A 26,985-nucleotide genomic window follows, 5' to 3' on the forward strand; every position below is an offset into this window, starting at 1 on the left:
ATCATACTGATGCAAAAGGAATGTCACAGTACAGCTGAATAGCACAGTGTGTGTGAATTGTTCAGCCTTTTGAAGAAGTCCAAATTTCAGAGGTGATGAGGATCAATCTCTGTTTCCCTCCAGTAACTCCCATCCCTGTAAGGCAGGTGAATCTTTCTGGGGAATAAAGGGGTGACTTTATTGCCCAGAAATACCATCCTGGTGTGGAGCTGTGGCACTGGGGCTCCAGGCCCAGGGCAGGGGCAGGTCTGGCAATCCCTGCAGTCAGAACTGAGGGTATTTGCAGGTGTGACACAGCAGCAAATTCTGTTTAGTTCCCTTTTGTGCTGGGAAAGTTAACAGGCTCTTCTCCTCCTCACATGGCAGCCAGATGCAGCCATGCCACAGCTGGAAAGTACAGTCAGAAATGGCATCCCTGAATTTGGCACCCATCAGCCAAACAATGCTCACCCCATGAGCCATGTGATCATCCACACAGCTCTGAGCAGCTTCACTGCTGCCCAAATAAAAAACACTGCCAGGGTCAGAGTGCAGCTTTTGGGGCTTTCCCCATGGCAAAGCTGCCTTACCTGGTGCTGCAAGGCACCAAGCTCAAAACCAGAGCAAACACTGAGTGTTTCGTGTAGTGGGCCAAAAAGAAAGCATGAAAATCACAAATATGACAATTGTTTCTCTAGCACCCAAGTGAAGAGGGAGAAGATAATTGGATTTTAGTATTTAAATTATGTTTTGGTTTGGTTTTTAAACTGGGTCTGATTGAGTTCTAAAGTCCTATTGTTTTATGTCTGATATGGTCTCTGCCAGCTGGCAGATTTTAATCTGTTCCAGTGGGTTGCTGGCTGCACTGGGATTGTGTGTTCTGTCTGCATTTCAGTGGCACTGCCAGGGGACATTGGGCCTTTTGCCCTTGTCTGTGGACACTTGGAAATTAAATGTAACTTAACCTTAGCACAATTTGGGGAGAAGTTGCTAGAACCTTGCCATACTCGTTTTTTTTTTAGTAAGATTGTGACATCTGTGTTGGCAAAAAACTCCCACCCAACAACAACAACAAAAAAAAAACCTGTTAAATCATTTGTGGTTTAATCATTGTCACATTACAACCACAAAGTACCCTAAATAGTGGCCAAAAAAATCCTGTTAGGCCTTTTCAGAGTACTTTCTGACCAAAGTGGCTAAATACCACGCAGTAATTCTAAATTATTTTTGTATGCTGTTTCTACTTTATGTTCTCAAATGGCTTCTAATAAAACTTCAGATAATAATCACTGGGATAGAAATACCAGTGAGTTAACAGCAGCTGAGGAACAGTTTATAGTGTGATGTGTTATAGCAACTCATCTTCTTAATTCTACTGTTTAAAAATTTATGGTATATTCATCAAAAGATAGGAATGCTTTTGATTTCTGGTTTCACTAGAAGCTTTTCTTTCTTTATGGGGGGCTGGCAAAGAGGGCACAAAAATGCCCTCCCTTGGTGTGATCAAAGAGATTGCAGAGATTATTGCAGAGATCTTTATATGATGTTCCAGAGTCCTTGAACCTGGTGTTTTATCTGAAATTTTGTGTGGTTTGGCAAATAGCTATCGAAGAGGAAATATTTTCAATAAAGTAAAATAATATTAATTTTATTTTTTTACTTTCTTTCACAGTAATATCTAATAGTATCAGATAACATTTAGCTTTATGGGGATACCTTAAAAAAAGACTTTAGGCAAACTTAATGCACTAATTTTGCCATTTTTAAGTGGTACCTCACACATCTGCAGACCTCCACTGTACTGTTTGCATTGTGTCTGAAAACTAATAACCTCCCTAGATTTTTGTTAATTAATGCATAGCGTGGTTTATTTCATTACTGGACATCTCCAGTGTCTGGTTGCTGCTGTGTTGGTGTTTTATCTGAAATTTTGTGTGGTTTGGCCAACAGATATTAGAGAGGAAATATTTTCAATAAAGTAAAATAATATTAATTTTATCTTTTTCCTTTCTTTCACAGTAATATCTAAGAGTATCAGATAACATTTAGCTTTATGAGGATACCTTTAAAAAAAGACTTTAGGCAAACTTAATGCACAAAGTTTGCCATTTTATGTGGTACCTCACACATCTGCAAACCTCCACGGTACTGTTTGCATTGTGTCTGAAAACTAATAACCTCCCTAGATCTTTGTTAATTAATGCATAGTGTGGTTTATTTCATTACTGGACATCTCCAGTGCCTGGTTGCTGCTGTGCAGTTGGTTCACTCTGTATCTCCAGGAGTCTGGGTTTGAGCTGACCTCTCTGCTGAGCACGTGCTGCATGCAGGTACAAACCCCAGCCTAATGAGCCTGGGGACTGAGCTTCCCTGGGGAGCCAGGCCCTGCCTCAGTGACCTCTATCACCCAGAGTCTCATTTGGCAGAGAATTAGGAAGGGAGCAGACACCTCATCAGCAGATTTTCCTGAGTACAGACTCATTTTGGTACAAGCTGTCAAAGTCCAAGGATCCTCCAATCTGACTTTTTAAACCTCATCTGTCACTGGACTATAATTGGTTTATAAATTGGCTTAAAGATAATAACAGAACTAACCTTTCTACACAAAAAGCACGTCTGCAACTATCATAAAAGTTCTTACACAAAAAGCATGTCTGCAAATATGATAAACTTCACCAAGGCTTAAAAATAATACTCCTGAATAATACATGAGTCAAACGTGCTGGTGAGTGATTGGTGGTGGGAGCCAGTGCTGGCCCACGTGCCAGAGCACTCAGCCACTGAGTAACTCACACACCCAGTGGCAGAGGCATTTGCAAGTTGTTGTTGTGGGGTTTGGTTGGTTTTTAGCTGCTTTTTCTCCCTACAAGAATGCTAATATGGTGTTTGACTTCTCCTGCTTGCAGTTGGCACAGAGGTCTCTGCTGGACCCCCAATAGTCCAAAAGTTGAGGAGCCTCCACAAACCAAGGATTCTTGGTACAAAATGTTCATTCAGCGCTGTTCAGCCAGTGTTCTTCACACCTGCAAGTGTGCAATCTGTAGGGCAGGTTGTTCCCTGGCTGCCTGCAGACTCTTCCCTGTTATTGTTTTCTGTAACAAGCTAAAGCTATCCACACAGATGTGTGCCCAGAATGGGCTTTTTCAGCATTCTGCATCTGAGCACAATGAGACACAGGGACTCACATATTCTCCCTGCAGTCCTTGGGGCATTTCCAGATTGTTGAGCTGCACATCATGAGAATACCAAAAAGTTCTGCTCATGGCTTCTTATCAAGTTGTCAGGTTGATGAAGCTATCAACTCTGATATTCAATTTTTCCTCCTTTCTCTGCTTTTTGCAATTCTTGAAGTTCAGTATCTACAAAGGAAAATTAGATTAGCAGAATTTAAGGACTTCTACTCTTTGAGTATATTTACTAGGTATCTGAATGACACCTGAGTGCAGGGATGTCAGTCAGTCCCACAGACAGCTGGGCTTGCACAGGCCATTGTATTATGAAGATTTCAATTGCCAGATAAAGCTAATACAATTTTAGTTTTAAAATAACTTTAAAGCATATATTTCTGTTTACTCTATAATAAATACATGTGAATATACTTTTGTGTAAAATGGACAAAGACATCTTCCTTGAATTATGGTTGTTACTATTTTTCAGTGGATTTTTTTTCTATACTTTTAAGTAGTTGCCTTAGTACTGTAAAATAGTTCTTTCTCTTCACAAAATTAATGGTTTTAATATTACAAAGGCAGTAGGAAATGTTTGAAGATTTGCATTTCAATCCTTTTTCTTTGTCAAATTACCTGTTTAAGAAATGGGTAGAAATCTGTTTGAAACTTATTATTAAAGTTTATTCCTATCATGATGTGAATCCTCTCATATCAAACAAGACAAGGATATCACCATTTTTTTAAATGAAGACCAAAAAATCACTCCACTTATTTCACTGTCTCTAGTCAGCTCAGAATATCTTCCTATTTTGTCTTAGCACTCAAGTGATAGTCTGTATATGAGATTTTTATCCAGGGCTTGTAGGTTAAGTGTCTTGGAGGGGGTGGCCACCACCCCACAGTCATAATAGAATAAAGCATGAAGCCAGACAATAGAATAGAAAGTACAATCTATCTATAAACACTTTCTTTTTAATTAAAACTATTTGAATACCTATTTATTTGTATTATTTAGCAGGGTGCCTCCAGCAGAAGTTTAATTTCCCTGTGCCCAGAGCTGCCCCAGTGCTGTCTGCAGCTCCAGCAGCATGGGGGACACAACTGGAGCTGACATATTTCATATCTCTAGCAAAGCTCGTGGCACTGGCTGCATGATCAAACAGTGCTCCAGAGTCATTTTGCTGGGCTCTGTCTGAAGCACCACCCTGGCTCCAAGAGAGAGCTCAGAGCTGCAGATTTTCCATCCAGCCTAATTTTTTATTTCACAGTAGAGCTTTTTGTTATCCTCATTCTCTAATGGAGCAGATAAGATGAATAAAAACCAAAACGGATGGGGAATTAAGAAGGAAGGAGAGAAGTATTTGCACTTTCAGACAATGAGAGAAAAAGGGAAAGGTAGGGATGAGGGAAGAAGGAGTTCTAATGGATTTGCTCAGTGCCTGGAAATACTCAGGATTTACAACCATGGCAGTCTTTAGAGTTAGGGCAATAGTGCCATTAATTTACTCTGTTCAACTTCTGCAGACAAATGGATATGTAGTGTTGGTGGTTTTATTTCTGATCAGTTTGATATTTGTATCTCCTTTTGTATCTCTTCCTCAGTTTGATAAAGGCGACTGGGCCACTTTGAGTGGAGTCTGTGGGTTTGGATTGAGACCAGCAGAGCTGCAGAGGGAAGCTGAGCTGCAGACAGCAGATACCTCAGCTCCACTCCTCTCAGACAGCTCAGCTTGATCCAGAGCATCCAGGGAATGGCTGTGTTTTGTCTTCCAGCCATGGAGTTCTGACCTTCATTCTTAACAAGAGAGGGTGAGGCTTCAAACAGTTGACCAGGGTCAGATGTTGTTACATGTGGCTGTGCAGTTATGGTGGTGAAAATAGGTGACTTGTGGTAATACTCAACTAAGAAATCATGGGAGAGATCTTGAGAGAACATCTAGTGTCCTCAGAAAGAAGATTGAAGGCTTTAGAGCAGTTGGAGTTAGCTGCAAAAGCTGAACCTCGACTTAGACATAGAAATTCTGTATTTCCACAGCTATAAAATAAACAGGAAAGCAACTGTGATTCTGTAATACTTTTAGTGTGATATGTGTAATATTTATGTGAGGGATTGTAGTGATTTCAATTTATCATTCAATAGAGTGGAGCCTAATGTGAGAGAACTGTGAAACACAGGTGAATCTAGAGAATTGAAAATTGCAATACAATCAATATTCAGAAAGATAAATAATTATAGAATATGTTGAACAGTTGTGAAAGAACAGCTGGTTCATAGAATGAAAAATCTAAATTCCTTTCTAAAGTAGGGAAACGATAAAAATATCACATTTTGAGCAGGAAGACTGCACACACTTTGTGGGTGAGCATCACACACTTGGGCACTGCTGGCTTTTGTGGGGAAGTAGCAACCAAGGGTTTGTCTGTTTGTCTGCCACTTGCTGCTCAGTTTGATTCTGATCTTTATATCAGAGCCACAAAGACAGCTGAGTGCTTTCTCCAAGCACTCCCATAGGATGATTTTATTTCTGACTTTGAAGCCTCAGTACTTTCAGCAAAAAGTGATAATGTAATTAAGGGATGACATTTATCTTCACAGTACCCTAGAGCTGCATGTTTAACTGGATTAAAGCAAACGGAACTTGGTGGGAGTTTGGCCTTAAAATTTGCTCAGTTCTTATTTGTTTAATCATGCCAAAATTGAACAAGGAAAATATTCTTCAACTGTACCTTAGCCCTAGTTGTTTTGACTCTGCAACTGCTGCTCTGTTGATGATGACTCAATGCCATGGTGAACTAATTAGGACAGTACTTTGTTACTAACAAAAGAGCTGCTTTCTTCCTCCCTCCTCTCCCCAGCAGTTTGTCAAACAAAATTGTATCCTATACCAAAATAATAGCAACCTAATGTATCCTGGCACTCTGTCTCTAGTCAAACAACAGTATTTTGTAATGCTGTTTCAGTACATGTATTAGAGGAGTTGTGTTTTACACAGCCCATTAACACAAGGGAATTATTAATTTCTGGAGAGTGTGTTTGCCAGAAAGATGCGGGCTTTAAATCTTCAATGTACGTAGAAAAGTAGTGTCCATGTCAGATGTTCTAAATGGGGATGATCATTCTTGAAAATAAAAGGATGGTAATGGTATAAAAAATGGTAAAATGCTCAGCATTTTAAAAAACTATAATCTACAGTTGGCATTCTTATAGGAGACTCAGGGATGCATTTCCATCTGTGTGGACATGCTTAGATCCATTGTACTAACATCTTTTCATATGGCTCTGGATTACAAGGTGCTGCTGTTTCTCTTGTTTCTATTTTTCTGTGCTTCTCAGACATCTTAAAATAGTTTTATCTTGTTTAAAGTGTTTTTGTGAAAATGTAGTTGCTCTTTCCACCTTTGTTTTTTACATTAACAAAGGGCACATGTGTTACATCTGTTTTTTGAAAGCTGCTGTTAAAATCTCGTAGCAATAGTTAACTGAGCTGCCTGTTTGTGCTCTCCAAGGGGTGGCCTGGCCTGATATGCACCGTCTGGCTGACAGAGTCCATCTGGAGGAGCTGACCAGAATTGGCATTCTGCAAGGCAATGTGGATGACATGGTGAAGGTTCATCTGGGTGCAGTATTTATGCCACACGGACTTGGACATCTCCTTGGAATCGACGTGCATGATGTTGGAGGCTACCCAGAGGTTAGTGTTAGTCCATGCTCAATCCCCTGCAGATTAACCCCCTCAGCTCCACCAGCTCTGCTCATACTCTCTGGGTGCTTACCCAACTGCATCTTCTCAGGGGTACAGCAGTTTTGCATTTAAGTGGCTCCTTGTTTTTAGATGTGGTATTTTATGCAGTTTACTCTAAGGAACTCTATTAGTTCATTGAAAAATAAATTGTTTATGGGAAGAAGTCAACTGATGGTGCTCTGTGTTGTTCCTCATGAGTCACTGCTCTGACAAGCACCACCCAAGTACCCTGTGCTGTGGCAGAGCATCTCAGTCTGCCTGAGTCCTGTATTGGCAAGATTCACCTGCTCCATTGCAGATGTGAGGCAGCTGCAGGAGCCCCTGCTGTACCTGGGCAGTAAATCCCAGTGGCTGTGTCATATTGAAACAAACTCATCAAAGCTCATAGCCCTGTCATGAGCTTTTCTGTCCAGCATCAGCATGGGCACCAGGGAGGATGTAGCAAGAAAAAAGTCCATCAAGTCTTCCAGTGTGAAAGCACAACCTCTTGTATTCTGAGTTGCTGCAGAAATCACAGAAAGATTGTCTTTTGCCTTGAATTAATTTAGTGATTCATGACTGTGATCTGAAAGCAGAATAGGTAAAATTCTGTAACCAATTAATGGCAGTAGGTCTGCAGTGATAACTAAACAGAATAAAATCTCTAAGGCAAATTGTTCCTAAAGTTTGAATAGAGGAAGTTTGCAGCAGCTTTGGAATGATTTCAGAAGGATTGTGTTTGTGTTAGGTTGTGGTTATTTGAGGCTATTTAAGGATTTTCAGTGATACAGTACAAAAATGGATCATTTTTCTCCTCTCATATGTAAGCTGTTCTTTTGCAAGAATCTGCAAAAGAAACAAGGAACTCCATAGGTAAAGTTGAAGCATATTTTGATGCTTGTTCATGTTGGGTGACCAGGCTGCAGCTACTATTGCTGGTTCAGTTTTGCAGGTAGGGGAGAAACAGTATGTAATATTTGAGGATACTTATTACATTCACAATGTAATTATAGTTGAGATACAATATTGGGATAATGCTGTATTAGCATCAGCTAATAAACTTACATGTAATAAAAATGAAACAAAAATCAAAAGCAGTGCTATTGTGATTTTAAGGTTTCTGCACTAGCTGATACAGAGAGGATGGATGCTTGTCCCTTTGTTCCCCCCAAGTGCATTCTCTGTGCACAAACTGAGACATCCAGCAAAGCACAGGGACTGGGGTTATTTGGAGAGTTCATAAACTTCAAAATCCAGGACCCTGCTGTTGCATGCCTTTGCTTAGATTGTTTTCACTTGTGTTGTGAATAACCTCTCTGAATTTAATGGACTTAAAAAACAGGAGCATGTGTTCAACACTTGGTAGGGTGAAGAGATAACTAAATTTTAGGAACAAGTGAGTAGAATTCTGAGAGTGCAAAGTGCCCTTCTTGGTTTTGCCTAAAAACTGTATTCTTTGAGGTTAGAGTGAGTACCTTAGTGTCAAGGGAGATTTCTAGAACTGATTTTGTGTGAGTCTGAAGCAATGGACCCTGTACACCTTCCATCTCTCAGCAGATTTCAGTAGTGTGGCATACAATATGGAATCATTTTTGACAATAGTTTTTGTTTTCATATGAATGAATTTATAATTGTTATTGTATGGTATTTTATATAATTTAAGGGTCATTTTTTGAAAGCAAACTGATCTCTCCACAATTTTGAAAGAGCAGCCTGTCACAGATAAAAATGGATATAGGGACTGTATTGTCAAATGAGTTAGGCCCTCCAGTTTTGTATTTACTGTGTGTAAAAATGCCAGAGCTCTACACAGAATTTTATATCTGCAAAGACTGAAATTGTTTGTTTGTGTTGGCATGCAACTGCATTCTTACATGAAGAATGCTTGCATGGCTAATTTACTTTCAAAATCTAATCCTAAATAGCAAATTTCTTGAATATGAAGCATGTATGAAAGCTTACTAACAAATAGCTAATGTTCTGTATTTGCATATAAAAGTGCACATAGATGAGTGTATGGCATCACTTTGTTTGAAAAATTAGGAGTTCTGGGTTCTGCAGGGGATGTGGTTCTGCCCAAGTTCATCTCAACATGAGCAACTGAGCACCTTTCCTGCAAGTGTGGGACGTGTCTGTATTAAATGGGAGAAGGCTTATTATCCATGCCTCATTGTTTCATGAAAAAACACATTTTGAAGACATCTAGTACACTCTGGAGTGATTTGTGGTGCATTTTAAATGTTTACCAGCTAGTGAGATCTTTACAAAGGTTTTTATAAAGCCATTTTGGTGTTCATTGTACACTGAGCCCATGCCTGTAGTATCATGTCCTTTTTTCTAGCTGGTTAAAAAGCAACTTCTTTGCTTTTGGCCAAGGGAATTTCTGGGAGTATTACAAACGATTTTTTAAAAATAAAAACTTTCCAAGTGGATATTATTCCATTATTTTCCTCAAGTGTAAACAGTTACATTTGAAATAATACAATAAACGTTAATTTCCTAATTTTTATCCGTCAGAAAGTTTTGTGTGTTCCAAAAAAACTATTTCCAGACATTGTTAGCTTAGATTAGTTATTCATTGGTAGCCAAAGATTTCTTTTTTCAAAATTGGCAATAATAAGTTTTCATCTTTTCCAGTAAGCTGCTTTCGCATGCAGCATTGAACAAGCACTTTCTTCTTCTTTGACAAAAGTTGTAAATACTTGCAGATTTTCTGCAAAGTATACTCTGGGATATTAGAAAATATAACATTTCCCCTTCCTGTTTTTTGCTGTGATAAAGAACAACAGGTTTTGGCCAGCAATGAACGTGTCTTGGCAACCTTATTTTAGGACAGCACGTTCACAGGAGTGTGAGCACAGTGTTTCCCAGTGAAGGATGCAATAAAGGTGCTGGTTTTCAGGAGGGCTGAGCAGCAGGAGCTCCCTGGGCACCACGGCTTTCCTTAGGGAAACCGAGCACTGCGCGTTTTGCCAGCCATGAACGTGTTTTGGCAACCTCATTTAGGACAGCACGTTCACAGGAGTGTGAGCACCAGTGTTTCCCACTAAAGGATGCAACTAAAGGTGCTGGTTTTCAGGAGGGCTGACCAGCAGGAGCTCCCTCGGGACTGCGGCTTTCCTTGGGGAAACTGAGCACCGTGCATTTTGCCAGCCATGAACGTGTCTTGGCAACCTTATTTTAGGACAGCACATTCACAGGAGTGTGAGCACCAGTGTTTCCCAGTGAAGCACACAAGTGAAGGTGCTGGTTTTCAGGAGGGCTGAGCAGCAGGAGCTCCCTGGGAACTGCATCTCCTGCCGGGCACCGCGGCTTTCCTCAGGGAAGCCGAGCACTGCGCATTTTGCCAGCCATGAATGTGTCTTGGCAACCTTATTTTAGGACAGCACGTTCACAGGAGTGTGAGCAGAGTGTTTCCCACTAAAGGATGCAAGTAAAGGTGCTGGTTTTCAGGAGGGCTGAGCACCAGGAGCTCCCTGGGCACCACGTGTCCTGCCAGGCATCACAGCGTTCCTCAAGGCAACCGAGCACCGCGCATTTTGCCACCCATGAACGAGTCATGGCAACCTTATTTTAGGACAGCACATTCACAGGAGTGTGAGCACAGTGTTTCCCAGTGCAGCACACAAGAGAAGGTGCTGGTTTTCAGGAGGGCTGAGCACAGGAGCTCCCTGGGGACCGTGGTGTTCCTCGTGGGAAGCCGAGGCGCCGCTTTGAAAATCCGCCCGCTCCTTCTGAGGGTCTGAGTGCAGCTCAAGCACTGCTGCAAATTCAGCCCCAGTGGTACCAATCACTTCAGAAAATCTGGCCCTCAGTCACACTGAGCTTGCTTCAAAGGGTGAAAACCCCACTGGGCCTAGCTTCTGCTGTAAAATTTAATAATGGAGATGGTTTTCTCACATTCTTTCAGTTGTTTCTGGGTAAATTCGATATGGGATATAAATGAGGGTTTGTGCCTGTTGCAATGAAGAAAATGTGGTAGGTGGCCCCAAATTTTCAGGCCCTGAGGTAGATGAGGCTGAAGTTTTCATTTAAATCTAGGTTCCGTGTCTCTAGATGCCTGAGTTGATTCAATTTCGTGCTATATTAATTGACTATAAGGCTCTAAAGAACACTAAGTACATTTGATGACTTTCTATAATAATAAGCCAGTTAATTTAAGTTAGGTTAATAACTACTGTGATTTTCACATCTTATGAATTAAGAGTTTAATTTCATTATGTTTTTTAAAATTATAAGATTTACCTTAGTTTTAATTTTTAATTCAATTATCTTGAAAAGCTGATCCTTTTGTTGCTATTCTGCATCACAAATTAAGTTTGGAGGTCTGTTTTGGAGTTACCCACATCCTTCCATCACTGTGCATGCTTGGGGAACATCTCTGCTGTGCACAAGCTGTGTCTGGCTTTAACAGAAAGCTTGCTCCCAGATCCCAGATGACTGACTGGGAATTTAAGTACTGGAGAATACAGGAATAATCTTGTTCTGGCAAAAATTATTTTCCTTATGTATCCGACTTTATGTTGAAGCAGAAGATTTCATTTTTTTGTGGTTAGCATTGCAAATGATGCATTAATGTTTTTTCCTTTAAGAATCAGAGGATGAAGTGAATTTACCAAGAAGCCTAAAGCTGTTGTGTAGGGCCCTGGTGCTGCAAATTGCTTCACTTGCCATAACCTTGCAAAGCCTTGCTCCAGCTTTGGTTACCCAGGACCTGCAAACATGAAACAACCTGTATGGAAGGCACTTAGGGTGCCTTTACTTTACAAAGAGTAAAAGGACATTTCATTCGGTTTAACTTTTGGGTTTGTTCTTGCAAGTGATTGTACACCTTGGGAAAAGATTAGAAGAAAAAACTCGCTGCTTCTGCTTCAATGCTTGAGCCCCCTTGATCCTCAAGCCCCCTTGAATCCTTTGTTTGTTTGTTTGTTTTGTTTCTTTGAATTCCTGCATGGCAAAAATGTACATACTGAGCAGGCAGCATGCAGGAAGGAAGCAGATGAGTGGAAACTGCCTTTCCATGCAGAGCAGCACTGAAATCCATGGTGCTCATTGCTACCTGCTGGGTCAAACACCAACCAGGAGAGTTTCCTGCAGCTTAGGACTCTTCTGTGGGGTTTAAACCCCTCCCAGAGCCAGCCTAGGACTCTTCTGTGGGGTTTAAAGCCCTCCCAGAGTTAGGCTCATAGATCTCACTCTGCTGTGTCATCTTGTGCTCAGGAAGTTGTGATCAGTTCCCAGCAGCTTTTCCCTGTGAGGACAGATGCTGGAGTCTGGGTGTTTACGGAACTTTGGGCTTGAGCAGGGGCAGAAGAGGGGGAAGGCTCAGGTGCCATGATGCAGACATGCCCTGTCATATCACAGAGTTCCCCTCCTCCACTGAGAAAGAAGGTGTTAAGGACTTGAGGTTTTTAGTTGCTTGGTTTGGGTTTCATTAGTTCTGTTTCTTTTTATTTTTTTTTTGATGGAGATACTTGCTTATGTTTCTCTGACTTCCTGGAGTTTGTTGCAAAAGACTTTACTTTGTGTGCTAACAGAGTTTTTATCTGAATATTTTTTGTCCAGATATTTCTGAAATTTTAGCAGCAACTAATGGAGCTTGTGTGTTTTTGAACAATTCATTCGAGGTGCAGTAGGAGAGAAAAAACAAAACAGTAGAGCTCTGCTTTCAATTACATGAAAAAAGTAAGGTATCATTGGTATACTGTGGGGTTTTTGCTATACAATTTTCACTCATGGTATCTAAAGATCACAAAAGACAAAGCCCTTTCATTTAAGACTATTGCCTATGTCTGCTTTCTGTGTGTCACAAGAAATTTGTTCATTAGATTTTAAATGTTGCTTGGCATTGGTTTCATTCTAAAACAGTGTTCTTGGTAGCTTTTGCAATTCTTTCTCTTATTTCTTCTAAAACTCTTATAAATTATTCTAAATACTCTCCTCATCTTCCAGGTTAATGCTGTGGTTGTCAACCTGGTGATTTTTACTATTTGCTATCTCTTTTTTTATCAAACTTAGGTTCTAAGAAAAGAGAAAAAATACACCCCATATGTTTTGTTATTTCCATTATGATAGCACTGGAGCTGGGTAACATCAGAGGATCAGAAAGCAAAAACTATAATGGGGAGTTCTGCTCAGAGCCATGCTGTAGTGCTGCATTGAAATCCAGCTCCAGCTGAATCATGAGGCAGCAGTGCCTCAAATAAGGGGCAGATGATTTTTCCCCATTCCCTGCAAGAACAGGAAAGTTATTAGGTAACTTAAACCTGATACCACCATTAATACTTAGAAAAAGAAGGAAACACTTCAAGTAAAATAGACAGTTAAACATCATGTGTTCTCTATTCCCCCAATATTAACTTTGAGCTGTGTCCCAAAAGCTCCAGCTAGTAATTAGATTCTCCTGCAGAAGTGGGAGCTTTGATTTGCAAATGCCAGGAGTGCTCTGTGGTGCTTGGGGCCCCTTCTCCTGTAACCTGCTGCTGATTTCAAAGGCAGCACTGCCAGCAGTTCCTGCAGGTGACTACAGATTGAATAAACTAATCTTCATTAGGAACACTCAGCAAGTGAAACAAGGGCTTAGGGAAGGGACCAGGAGACACGTGAAATGGAATTTGAGACTTCTCTTTTCCTGGCTGCACAGAGCTCTGCTCTTTTTACATTACATGAGCTAATTAGAAGTTAGGTATATGCAGTGGGAGAATAGGGAAGAGTAAAAGAGCTGAGATTTCACTTTGGTGCTCATTTCATATTATCTAAATGTAATGTTAGTATTCTGATTAATTTAAATACTTGATTGCACTTAGCTTGGTAAAGTGGTTTGGACTTCACTGTACTGGATGTGTTCCAACTGGGACAGTCTGTCAGGCTCCAAAAAGTTCTGTGATGATTTAGCTGGAAAAGAGAATGTGAAACTAGATTGTGTCACTAATGAGCCTTTTACTGTGGTTCAGTATTTGCATTTATGAGTACCTCAGGTGTTCTGGGCCGTGGCTGGGGTTTGCTGCCATCACTGGCTTGAGGAAGCTTTGGGGTGATGCCAGCTTGCAGCCCCTGGTTTTGGCAGGCAGGGTGCCCTTGCAGGTCTCTGCACTTGTGCATCTCCAGCTGCTGCCAGGGCCCTGTGGCTGGCAGGGACATCACCTGTGCTTTTCTCTGTTCTGGTCCAAAAACAAACCCAGGATCAGGCTTGAGTGGGCCTGAAGCTGTTTCTGCTTCTGATTGCTTTGCCTGTGGAACAAGATCCAGCATGATACACAATGGAGCTCTTCCATTGAAAAAGCAACATATTAACTATTGAGTTGCTTAGGAGCAAGCAGTAGTTCATCTTTATACTGAAATATTCTGGGAATATTGCAAATTCTAGTCTTCCATAGCCCTTTTTCTGGGAAATAGGCAGATTTGCATACTTCCTAATTCCCTGCTCATTCCAAAAATAGTAATATTTTGTATTACTGTACACTTAATTTGAACTTTTATTTTGCTTACATAGTAATAAAATCAGTTTACATAATAATTCTCTCATTCCCTTGACAGTCCTTATTGCTTAGCCCTGCTGGTTTTTGTTACCTTAGATGAACCATTAATTCGAATCCAATGTTCTTGGCAGGAGTACAGTCACAAATGACAGTGTCATACATCTGTGCTTACTGAGGAGGAGTGTCTCAATCTTAAAATGTGATCAAATTTAGATGTGAACTCCAAATAAAGTCAGTCTTAGAAAACAATTTCAGATATAGTCTGTTGTTGCAATATACAGGAGAATAAGTTCAAAATTTAACGTTCACAGAATATAACTGCAAGTCTCTTTATTAATATTTTCTAGACTATTCTGTTCACTTTTTGGGGGCAAATTATCAGCCTATACCCTCTGTCTGTGCAGCACTGTGACAAGGGTCCTGCTCAGTGGCCAGGCCTGCAGGATAGAATGGTGATAGGAACAGGAACCCACACAGCTGCTGCACCAGCACTCACATTTTCACTCCTTATTTCTTTTTACTGCAAAAAACCATCATGATCATTGTTGAAAAAAAGCTTGGGTTGTTCAGCTGTGAGATGTAGGGAAGGTTCCTCCTCACAAAGAAGGAAATCTTTATTGGCAGAAGAGTCCTACTGATGGATGATAGAGTGAGGTTGCCCTGTTGGGCTTTGGTCCCAAGAGAGCTTGACTTGATGAAAAATGGCAAGGCTTGTTTCAGACTATCATCTTCTGTTTGGGCATTGTGGTGTTTCAGCCATTAAGAAAGGTCCTCAGTTCATCCTACTTTTCATAAACAGCCACAGCAGAGTGGGAGCTGTCAGCCCTGGTCCTCAGTTCATCCTACTTTTCATAAACAGCCACAGCAGAGTGGGAGCGGTCAGCCCTGGACCTGATGCGTGTGGTGGCTTCCAAGGTGGTCATGAGTGCCCAGAGATCAGATGTCACTTGGGACGCTGAAGCCATAGTCTGATATGTGTTTGAATCCAGCACTTTTCTCAAAAGAAGAGATTTTGTCATCCACTCAGCTTGGTCATGGCCCTTCTCTGCTTATTTCCTGTGCCAGCTCATTTTGCCCTTCAGCCTCACAGCAAATTGGGCTGGGGCTGTCCTCTGCTCAGGGTGAGTGGCCACAGCCAGAACCTGTCTCTCTGCAGCCATTTCGCCCATCTCCTGCTGAACACCCTGCCAGTCTCTGTTCAAAGGGACAAGCCCACCCACTGCTGTCCTGCTTGCTTTTCAGCTCTGAAAAGCTGAGCAGTGTTGCCCTTTCTTTGAAGGCCCTCTAGAGATGCTTTCATGGTAGGGATAGAGCTGCAGAATCCAGACACCTGGAGATGAAACCTAGAGCCACACAACCCAGGACTGAGACAGGATGGAGGGAAAATAGCAAAAAGACTTTGTGAATTCCTTCCAGAGAAGTTAAAATTTTACTTTTGGGTGAGCAGCAATATCAAGGTGCCTTGGGAAGTCTCCCTGCATGGCTGAGAGATGTTTCCAAATGTGTATCTTGGGTCTTGCTGCTGTTAGCTCCTTGGAGGAAGAGCCAAAGGCAGGATCAGACTTCCAGCAGTCTAGAGAAAATGCCTACCATTGCTTTAGCAGCTGTGCAGAGGTAAATAAAGGGGGCTGCTGAGGCTTTATTGTCACACATGATGTTAAACACCATTTATTTTAAGGAAAGGCAAAAAAATCTGGATGCCGTGCCAGGGCTGCCCTCAGAGGATGTTTGCGATTGTTTTCCTCGCTCTGCATTTGTCTTTCTAGCATCTGTCTTGGATTGACTGCCTTGGAAAAGGCATTTACAAGCAGAATTGAGAAGTGTACTTTAAAGCCAGATCTGGGTTGTTTGTTGTAAAGTAGCAGATAGATAGTTGGCCAGGCACCAAAAGGTCCAGACACTAATCTAATTGTTTACAGCTCATGGAGAGATTAATCCACAAGATTGGATGCCCTCATTTCCTTTACACATTACAATGAATGTGTGAAATGCCAAACCCCAAAGGGCAGTATGAAAGAAAAAATGGCTCCATTTCAGTGCAGTTATTGTTTCAAGTTTAGAAATATATTGATTTTCTTTGAGTTTTGATAAGAGTACAAATTCAAAATGCCTTGCTTAATATTACAGTATTCTTGTTTCCTAGGCTCAGTAAAACAAAACCATGCTTCCTTATTTTGGTGTAATATATAGTGCTCTGCAAAATCCAAATCAAACATATGACATAGAACACATGGAACATACAGTCAAAATGGGCAACCCTATGTCCAAATGTCCAGGCTGGTCAGCTCTAGAAATCTTGGCTACTGTAAGATCCTGTACATTGGGAGAGAATAAGCTCTGCAAAGGGAACCAAAGCAACCCCAGCCTTGCTTGGGTAACCAGTGGGGATAAAGCAAGCACAATGGAGGGGCTGCTGCAAAGCAGTATTTCTGTAAAAATAGAAATTTTACAGAATTTACTGCTGCAAAGCAGTATTTCTGTAAAATAGGCTTTCTCTGAACTGAAAGTGGAGCTCAAGAGCGAGCAATACTGCAGGGCTGTGTCCCCTGTGAAGAGAGAATGCTTCAGTAAATGAGAACATGGGTGATGTGCAGGTGTGCTCCAGCCTCCCTCCATCCCCCTGACAGGAGCAGGGGAGCTGGGCTGTGCCAGGACAGGGTGCCCCACACCAAGGGTGCTGCTGGGCTGGGTTTGTCTGGGAAAAAGGGGAAGTTTCATCCTCGTGGCACCAGTCATGCTGGGAGTGATGCTGAACCAGCTGCCCCTTCGGCCAGCAAGGGAAAGCACCGTGGCTTTGGGCAGAAGCAAGACTCAGGAAAGCTGTGTGGAGACCAGACAAATACTGCTGTGGTCTCACAGATGTGTTAACCTCTGATGTGCTGGCTAAAGCAGAGAAGGTTTCTTGAGCAGAGTGTGTGCAGGATTGAAAGCTGCTGGGCCTGTGAGCTGCTCACGGGTCATTACAATAGTTTGTTGGGGAAATTTTGCTACCATTGCAAAGAATTTTCAAAAAGCTAATAGGATTGAGATATGTTTATTCTGATATTGCAATACCTGACACATTCAGGGGGCAGCAAATGAATGCCCAGAACTAATCCTTGCAGTGTTTCTAATTCCTTGACTAAGCACGTCCTCATATATCACTTTATTTTACCAGCTTTTGGGAAGGAGAGAATATTTTGCTAGTTCAGACTTGTTTTGACTTAACTTTTAATAATACTAATCAGCACCATGTTGCCTGAAAGTCTGAATCTGACAAAAGTTTAGTTTAAATGGGCTGCTTTTATGAGGTCATGTGTAGACTCATTGCTCCTGAATCAAGATCATAAATGTGTAATTTTAATAACATTTGGTGAGAATAAGTATTTGCAAATCCTTGGAGAAATTGTTCTCTGCTGCATAGTTGAGCTGTTTCAGCCATGACGTGGCAGGGGCATTTCAAGATTTGCATGTCACTTACAATGCCATACCTTGCAAGGGAGGGTAGGGCAAGGAATAGTGCAAGGAATTCTTTTGCTTTGTGGTGCAGTATTTCTCCCAGGGTAGAGAGTAACTGTTGCTATAGGACACAAAATGAAACAACACACATGCTGGAACCTCCAAGGTAAAAAGAAGGGAAGTTTATTTTCTTACTCCGACATTTATAGACTTTAAAAAGTGACAGTGGATTGGAGGATGAAAGTGCCACCTCTCCAATCACACTGGACAAACCAACAGTCCATCAGATTTCTCCTCCTCCAGAAAAGAATGTATAACAATAATTATTTATATAAAAGTGCGTGAGAAACTTCATTACAAGAATATAAACATCAGAAGGCTTAGAAGAACTTAGAAGAGCAGGGCAACAAGTAACAGTACCAAGCATATCCAAAGCCAAGATTCCTGTGGTGCAAAAAACAGTTGGGGCATTGAGCTGAAACCTGGTCATCACTCTGTGTGAAAGCTAAATGAGGGCTGATGGGAGGGAGGTAATTGCAAAGCTGAGTTTCAGTCCTTTGTGATTATTTTTTATATTTTGTGTGTCTTATGGAGCAGTCAGCACAGGAGGGCTTGCTGTAAGGTGCTCCATGTGTTGGTGTCTGTGAGAGAGGGTTATAGTGCAGGCAACCCCCACTGAGGGGAGAGAATGATGCATCTGACTCCATCTTATCAGAAGGCTAATCAATTATACTATATTATTCTATATTATATTACATTATATCTAAATTGAATCTGCCAAGCACTCAACTGCACTGCATCTCATGACTGTCAGCTGACAGTCCCAACACACACACACACCTGGCCCTGATAGGCCAAATGTGGTGGTGTTCACAGGGGTCCCAGGATGAGAGAAGAGATGAGAATCTCGACTCCATGGTTCAGAAGGCTGATTTGTTGTTTTATGATATATATTATATTAAAAGAAAATTATATATTAAAACTATGCTAAAAGAATAGGAGAAAGGATTTCATCAAAAGGCTGGAATGGAATGGAATGGAATGGAATGGAATGGAATGGAATGGAATGGAATGGAATGGAATGGAATGGAATGATAATAAAATCTTGTGACTGACCAGAGTCTGAGACAGCTGACTGTGATTGGCCATTAATTAAAAACAACCACATGAGACCAATCAAGGATCCACCTGTTGCATTCCACAGCAGCAGATAATTATTGTTTACATTTCGTTTCTGAGGCCTCTCAGCTTCTCAGAAAAGATCCTAAGGAAAGGATTTTCCATAAAATATGTCTGTGACAGCCAAGGAAACAAAACACCATCACTGAGTAAACAATCTCCATATTGCATTCTACTTTGGCACAACACAGGCGCAGCAAATAAGATAAGAATTGTTTTGATCATTATCTGAGGTTCAGAGAACGTGAATCCCAGCAATATTTTTGGGCAGATTCTCTTGTTTTTGGGTGTGGGGAGAAAGCTGACGGTGCGTGTCGCGCAGGGCGTGGAGCGCGCGGAGGAGCCGGGGCTGCGCAGCCTGCGCACGGCGCGCCGCCTGCAGCCGGGCATGGTGCTCACCATCGAGCCGGGCATCTACTTCATCCAGCCCCTCCTGGAGCAGGCCCTGCACGACCCTGCCCAGGCCTGCTTCATCAACAGAGACGTCCTGCAGCGCTTCCGGGCCTTCGGTGGGGTGAGTGTTCTTAGCAGATGGTTTCGTTCACTGGTTTTCTCTTTGGTCATCCTTACAATGTCTCTGAGCAGAAGTCTTTTGGGACTTAAAACTTTTGGGACTTCTTACAACTTTTGGGACTTCTTACAACTCCCAAAAGTCTTACAGCTTTTGGGTGTTGTAATCTACTGCACATAGAGCTGTTCCTTGAAGCAGCACCTTGAGTCATTCAGACCATTTGACTCTGCAGACAAACTGAGGGGTTTTTATTCTAATTTTTTAATGTGGTTTTTTACTAGTGATTAATGATAGACCCATATTTTCCCATCAACTGAAATATTCTCTGCCAGCACCATACGGTGGCTTGCCAGGTAAGTGTTTTGTCTAATGTGTGAAACATGTATGTTATGAAATATGAGACTGATTCTGTAGTCCAGAGTTGGCTTCTTTGACAGCAGCACAGTCCAGTGCTTCCTGCTGGGGCAGAAGAGCCTGATGCAGTTTAGGCTGGGGAGGCAGTAGATGGAAACAGTAAAAATTGCTCTTACAGGATTATTGACAGAATGGCATGAAACCTGTGCCTTGTGGGAGCCTTCCCTGTTTCCAGAAGAATGGCTGATGGGGTTCCAGAGCCCCCATGCTCAGTGTGACAGGCTGAGGCAGCAGTGTGCACAGGAGGATTGGCCAGGGGAGGTAGAGCTGATCTGGGCAATCATTCCATGCAGCAGCTGCTGGGCAAGTGGAGGGGCCTTGGCTGTGCATGCTGTCCAGGGCAAGTCTCCCATTTAAAACCACCACCCTCACAGAGCATTCAGCAGTTGCAGTGCTTCCAGTGGGCTTTCATTTCAGCAGGGCAAGCCTTTGTAGGGTGCCACATTGTTCCTGCACAGGGAGATAGAGCAGGCAGCTGCCATGCCCCATCCTCCCGTGGCTCTTCTGCCAAGTCTCAGTACAACAGTCACTGTAGTGGTGGTGATTTTCTGGTAGGAAAAGTCACTCCTTAGGAATTGTCTGCTGCTGCCATTGACTGATTTATCCAGTCCAGCCTTGAGAGGGTGATTACTGTAGCACTTTGGTCTGAGCTGCCTTGCAACCACCAGCCCTGACAGAAAATTGTGTGTGTGTGCTATCCCCAGTCATGTGAGCCAACCAGGCTCCAGGGCAGCCACCCATGGTGTGGGTGCAGCCTTGTTAAGAGACTCAGGACTTTACCCTTGCTGATATTTAATTCATGCTGAGGTCTGGGACATTATCTGTCTCTGTGTTGTTTCTTTATCAAGATTTGCCAGCCACACAGCTGAGGTGCTGGTGAACAGAAGGCAGCTAATTCTGCATTTTCTAACTGTGAGCACATTCTGTGTGACAGCACACACTGAAATGTATTTTAAAAGAACACTGTGATGTGCTTGTGTACCTTCACACTGCAATGGAAACAGGTTTAACTGTCTCCATTTTCCATGTAACCATGCTCTGTGGGAGTTTTTCAGCATTTGAATTGATTCTTGGTGGGCTTTCCCTGAAATTGCTCAGCAAAGCCCGCATTTTTCCCAAATGGCTGTGAATGCCCACTCCATTTCTGCAGCCTGAGGTGTGCCTGTGGCTCACCTTCTGCCTGTGGTTGCACACAAGAGGAGTGACAGCCTGGGATCTCTACCTTGGTAATAACTTGCTGGATCAGGCACTTTTGTTCCAGAGATTTCAAGCAAACTTTGTTCCTTCATTTTTGTTTAGCTTCCTGTAATGATGACTTGTAAGGAGAGCTAGCCAACAAACTTTGCTAAAAGAAGGGGCAGCCCAAAAACGATTGAGCAAAAATCTTAATCTCTGATCCCCCTGTGAACAATACATTTTACTTAGAGAGAAAAAAATAATAATACACACATACCCTGAGCCAGATGTTGTCACTTGATTTTGTCCAGGAGAAGAATGAAAATAAAATCTAAGACTGGAATACATCTGAATATTTCTGAATTCTTCACAAAAGCTGAATTATAGAGCAATCACAATAAGTTTTTCCATCTTTACCATTCTGACTTGATTCTGTGTAAAAAGAAAATGCAATTTGTGCTGTGTAGAGTGCTCAGTTATGAACAAAATGCTTCATTCTAGTTTATCCAGAGTGAGTGAGTATTTCTCACAAAAGCATGCCAGAAAACTTTCTTTCTATGGGATTAAAAAAAGATCTTTTTAATGTTTTTTTAAAAGCCCAGTTTTTTTACTGACAAATATTAATAGTACAGGGGCTGGTATTGGTGTCAGTTGTAGCTGAAGAGTTCACTACAGCCAGTCCAATCTTCCTTTAAGTGTAAAAGTAAAACACATTCTACAAAAGGAAATAAGTTGTGCATTTCTCTCTGCAGAGCTCAGCACTAATTAAAATGTTCTTAATTTGGTTTAGTGTAATTCACTTCAAAAATGAACTAACATTCACTGAAGTAACACCACTGTAATTCTAAGTAAGTCTGTCCACACTGGGAATTTGTGGATTTTTCATAAATTCACCTTGAATTCATGTCTTCTTTGGGCTTTCAGTAATTTTCTTGACTGTGACAAGTCTCTGCATTGAGAAGCAAAGCCCTTGTAGGGTGCCAGAAAGGGCAAGGCTGCAGCCATGGGCTGTAATTTGTGCTGGCTGGAGTTGGCCATGAGGAGATTGTTTGTGGGAGCTGCAGGAGCAGGGAAGGAGGGGCAGTGTGAGGTGCCTGTGCCCAGCTCCATCAGCAGCCCCTCCACCTTCCTGCTCACCTCAGCCTTTGGGGCTGTCCCTGTGCTCAGGAACCTCCTTTTCACCTCCTCGGGTCCCTGAGGGGAAGCAGGCAGTGCCCAGGGGATGCTGCCTCTCTGAAGCCCTACACTCTTCATTTGACAGCTCTTGGGTTCAGTCCTTCACAAACTTCCTTGGCCAATTTTGGGACGTTTCAGTCACATGTGCTTCAGTTCTCCATCTGCAAGCCCAAGGTCCAGTTTAGCAAGGTCAGAACTCCTGTGGGACAAGGGCTGCTGCTGGATCTGGCACAGTGCCTGGCCCAGGGCACCTTTGCTCTGCCTGGACTCTGCCCCACAGGCTCCTGAATAAACACAGATGTGCAAATACAGGGATGTGCATACAGTTGTATGTATTGCTCAGGAAAAGCAGCTGAATCCTCGGGGAAGGGGAAATGCTGACTCCAAATGCTGCCCTTTAGGGTTTGACATTTCCATTCTTCATAAGCTGATTACTGATTCATGCAGTTCATATGATGTTTTCTCAAAGACACAGTAAAGCCATTCAGGCTTTCTTTGGCCTTACACATTCAGTCTCTGTTCAGGCTTTATTTTCCCTAGGATTTGTAGAACTAGCACTAGACTTAATATCTGAAAACTATGCAACTTAGAGGAAATGCTGAAAGGCAGATGGGTGTTAAATGCATTACTTTCTTCCATTTACAGATTTTTCTCATTTAAAAATTAAACAGATTTACAAAGCCCAGGAACTTGAAGATCTGCTAATATTACAATATGTTTCTAAAGAGTAGTAGCTCCCTTACTCAGAATAAATGCTAAACCAAATAAAGAGCAAGACTTATAACTGCTTCTACCTTTGGTTCAGAGAGCCATAAAGTTGTGTCTGTCCTGATTTTATTTTTCAGGAGATTAGGCTCTGTTTCTGAGTTTATGGTGAATTTATATTGAGAAATGAAATTGTTTACTAGGCAATAAACGTTATGCTCATCTACTTTTTAATATTGCTTATTGTATCGCAGTAATGGTGCTACACAGCATTTCTCCAAAAGTTTTCATAGGAAAGCAGCTGTGACAATGTACATACTTAACTTCCTTTAAAAGTTCTCCTAAGGGAAGTGATAGGTGTAGGCAACCCAAAAATTACTGCTAGGTGCTTATAAACCTTCTTTAGCCCTTTTCTCTTCTCTAATTAGCATCATTAGGTTAAAGTAAGACCAGCTGTTTCTAACCTCTATTTAGCTTGTAGTTTAATGCTTTGTTTTTGAGCCTGGATGAAGGGACTGGGCACCTGAGGCTTTTTTCCCATCTGTATCAGTTAATCTAATAAAATCCATGGCCTCATCCTACTGATATTGATCCTCTTCTATAAAAATGTCAACATTTAATTGTGGACATTTAGAATAAAGGTTCTCTTGACGTGAGGGCTTAGTTGTGAATGAAATCTGGTTGTGCCAAGAAGACTACAGCATGGGCTGAGATTCCCTGAGCACAGAGCCCACCATGCACATACAGCAAACACCTTGGCACAGGCACTGTGGAACAGCAGCAAAGTGCAGCCTGGGTTGGGTGCAGCAGCTCTGCTTCCTACCCACTCCCTCTGAGCACAAGTCAAACTCTGCTCAGGATAAGCTTGCTCTGTTAAAAATGATTGGGAAGTCGATGGCTGAGTTGAAATAAGTTCCCTTGGCTGCACAGCTGCCTGTGTAGGACAGCAGCTGTAGGAACAGACCCAGGGTCCTGCAGCAGACATGTGCCTGTCTGCTTTGGATGGTCCCACGTGTGGCCACGTCCTGTCATCATTTCCAGGCAACTGTCCCACTCTGAGGTCTTGCAGTGATAGTGTTGTGCTTTCCACAGCCATAATCAAACAAATGATCAATAGATTTAAAAAAAAAAAAGGGGACATTTCATCAGTTGCCTTTTTTGACATCTGGGATCTGTCATCATGCAAATCTGGATTATTTAATTGGCCAAAAGAGTTTCTTGATTGTCAAAACCTTGTCAAAAGAAATTAGTAAGAGCTTCAAGGCTGTTTCCCTTGGAAGGTAACACAGGAGGCTCTGGGGAGCATGGCTGTATTAGCAAGTCAGGACAAAGTGCGAGGCTGCACAGGGCTGACAGCAGCCCTGGTATTTAACTCCTGTGCTGTCCTTGGCTGTGCCCCCAGCCCTGCTTTGGGACAGAGCTGGGGCCATTGAGTGGAGCCACATGATGGCCTGTTGCTGGTGTTAGGCAGTTGTGCAATCAGGTCTAGCTAGACAGATCATGCCACTACCCTTGATAAGAAAAAGGCATTTTTGGAGCAGTCCTGGCATTCCTGGCCACTGCATCTTTACAGGAGTGGTTTTTTGAAGTCTGCCATTTCAGACCAAGAAAGTAAAGCCTCCCCTAGGTGTTTGCAGAGCACCCTGAAAGCTGGGGGTGCAGGGAGCCTCACACCTCAGTGCCCAGCTCCCAAGCACTCTGTAGCCCTGAAGCAAGCAGTACTAATGAACAAAGAGCCTGCAAACAGGGACAGCTCTGAGAGCAAGTTTCATAACCACTGTCCCCCTCTGGGAAAGGCAGTCCCAAACCAGTCAGCCTTGCCAGAGAGATCCAGCATCTTTTGTCCATTTGGACAGAAGACAAGACCAAATGACAGGCTCTCCTGTGGGGAAGGTTTTGCAGGTCCTCTGAAGCTGCTTCTTGCTGCTGCTGAGTTTAAACTCAGGGTAAAGCATGGAGGGTGTGAAGGAACAGAGCAAATGAAACCACTTCCTTCCCCTTGAGAGCCTATTCTTCTGTACTCATGTTGCTTTTAGGCAGAGGAAAAATTATGCACTGAAAATGGGGAATCTGACTTGTCTCCTGTGGCAAGCATCCATTTCAGGTGAGATTCTTCCAGCAGAGGAAGGATTGGATCCTGGGGAAAGAAGAGGCATGTTCCTAGGGAGTGGTGGGTGGTCCCAGGGCCCAGTGGTTCTGTGTGCCTCCATCCACTTGCCAAAGAGCATTTGGAGGTGCTGATGCTGAGCAGGCTGATGTGGCAGTCCTGGCTCTCCCACATCTCAGAGCAGATCACAGCTGTGCTGTGACACAGATTGTGTGATCTCCTAACAATGCTCCTCCTATGCAGGGAGTCACAGGCCATGGCCCTCATCCTCCTCCATCTGGTCACTCTCAGTTCCTGCCTTTGGCAGCTCCAGCCCCTGTGTGCTCTCCTCTTTCAGGATGTCTCACTTCTCACCTCCACCAGGATCTCCCTGCCTGGGCTCCTTAGCCAGTCCCAGCTCTCTTTGTCCATTATTTGTCAGTCCTGTCTCACCTCACTGCACCTTCCTTTCCCTGGTCCTTTCATCACTCTTACCTATTCCCACCTCCTTCCCCATCCTGATTTTCTCTTGTGGCCTACATAGAGAACAGTAGACAGACACCTTGCCCCACTTGTTCTTCCCCACTGTAGTCTAGCTTTCATCTGCTCTGCTTTCAAGTCAGTTCATCCTCCCAAAGAATGCAGAGGTATTATGAGGTCATGAAGCACTGAACTGGAAAGCACAAACCACTTTTCTTGGTTTTTTGCTAATTCCTGGTCAAGAGGCTGAATTGTGGCTGATATGTCACTGTAGGTGGGGAATTTCAGCTCAAGCAGGGGGAGGTTGGTGGAGCTGGCAGTGCTTGGGAAAAGGCTCTCTCTGTAGGCAGGGTCAGTTCTAGCTTTGTCTGGCCTTCCCTCTGCTCTCAGACTTACTTTTGCACTGACATTTTTACTTTCCACATCATCACTGTGTCCAGCTCCATTTACACTGGCTGGGCTTGCCAATGTGATGCTTTGGCTTTTGCCACCTTCCCAGGTCTGTCCCTGGATGCTGCCACTCCTGCAGGGTTAGCCTGGTACCATCAGGTTTCTGGCAGGGACTGATCCACCCAGGGAGGACAGGCACATGGCAGGATTTGCCTGTGGATGCAGTGGGGCCCTCCTGCTGAATGCTTGGCTTATGTTTTGCTCGGCAGTCAGATTTGAAGCAGGGAATCAAGAAGCCCATCCTGATAAATTCTGTTCAAGTGCAGAGTCACTGCCTGTGTTGCTGATCTGTTCTGCAGCAAGGCACCAGCCTTTCAGGCACACTGAGCATCACAGCTCTCAAATTTACAGCTGTCCAAAACAAATGTGTAAACTCAATGGAGTTTGTTTATTTAATTCTGCTTTATAATACACTTAACTTGATACCAAGTAAAAGAAATAATCTGGCAAAGACATCATTAAACAGTTTAATAAGGACTGGATGACTCATTCTGTTTGAACAAATGGATTATTTTGCAATCAGAAGTACAAATGTTAACCAGCTTTATTTTTAGTTGAAAATGTCAAGAGGTCAGAAACAATTAAAGCAATTGTAAGGTGGGAGTACCCAGGGTTTGTGTTCTTTTGGATTTGCACCTTACTAAAATTGCTTTTATTGCAGCTTAGCAACTTAGCAACATTTTTCTGATAAGATAATGGGAATGACTGTGTAGGCACATTTACTGGTAAGAAGAGATTAGAGACAAACAGAAATGGAGCACACTTTTCATTTTAATAGCAAGATTTGAAAAACTGCGAGGATCTGCTTTTTCCTTCCAGGATTTGAAATTTAGTGGTTGTATTTTAAAAGAAACATCTGACCTGTTTAGGACTTTCTCATCAACTCAAAATTCAATGTTTGGAATATCAGCCACAAGCTATTTAATGTTCAAAGTTTCACTTTGAAAGTTTATTGTGTTTAGAGAGAAATTTTAAGTGCAAAGTGAAGCTACCTGGATTTCAGCTCAGAAACAGGAGAGCT

At 42.4% G+C, this 26,985-nt stretch overlaps 1 protein-coding gene across 2 annotated transcripts in view; it reads left to right on the forward strand.

The window, feature by feature from the left end:
* Positions 1 to 26,985, forward strand: part of PEPD (peptidase D) — a 151,542-nt gene that overhangs the window by 123,292 nt on the left and 1,265 nt on the right. For both annotated transcript variants that reach the window (XM_036390095.2, XM_036390097.2), the window contains 2 exons: positions 6,657 to 6,841; positions 19,289 to 19,480. In XM_036390095.2, coding sequence (XP_036245988.1) covers positions 6,657 to 6,841; positions 19,289 to 19,480 — 377 coding nt within the window. The remainder of the gene's footprint in view (positions 1 to 6,656; positions 6,842 to 19,288; positions 19,481 to 26,985) is intronic.

This window comes from Molothrus ater, chromosome 12 (assembly GCF_012460135.2).
Source record: "Molothrus ater isolate BHLD 08-10-18 breed brown headed cowbird chromosome 12, BPBGC_Mater_1.1, whole genome shotgun sequence".
Taxonomy (NCBI): domain Eukaryota; kingdom Metazoa; phylum Chordata; class Aves; order Passeriformes; family Icteridae; genus Molothrus; species Molothrus ater.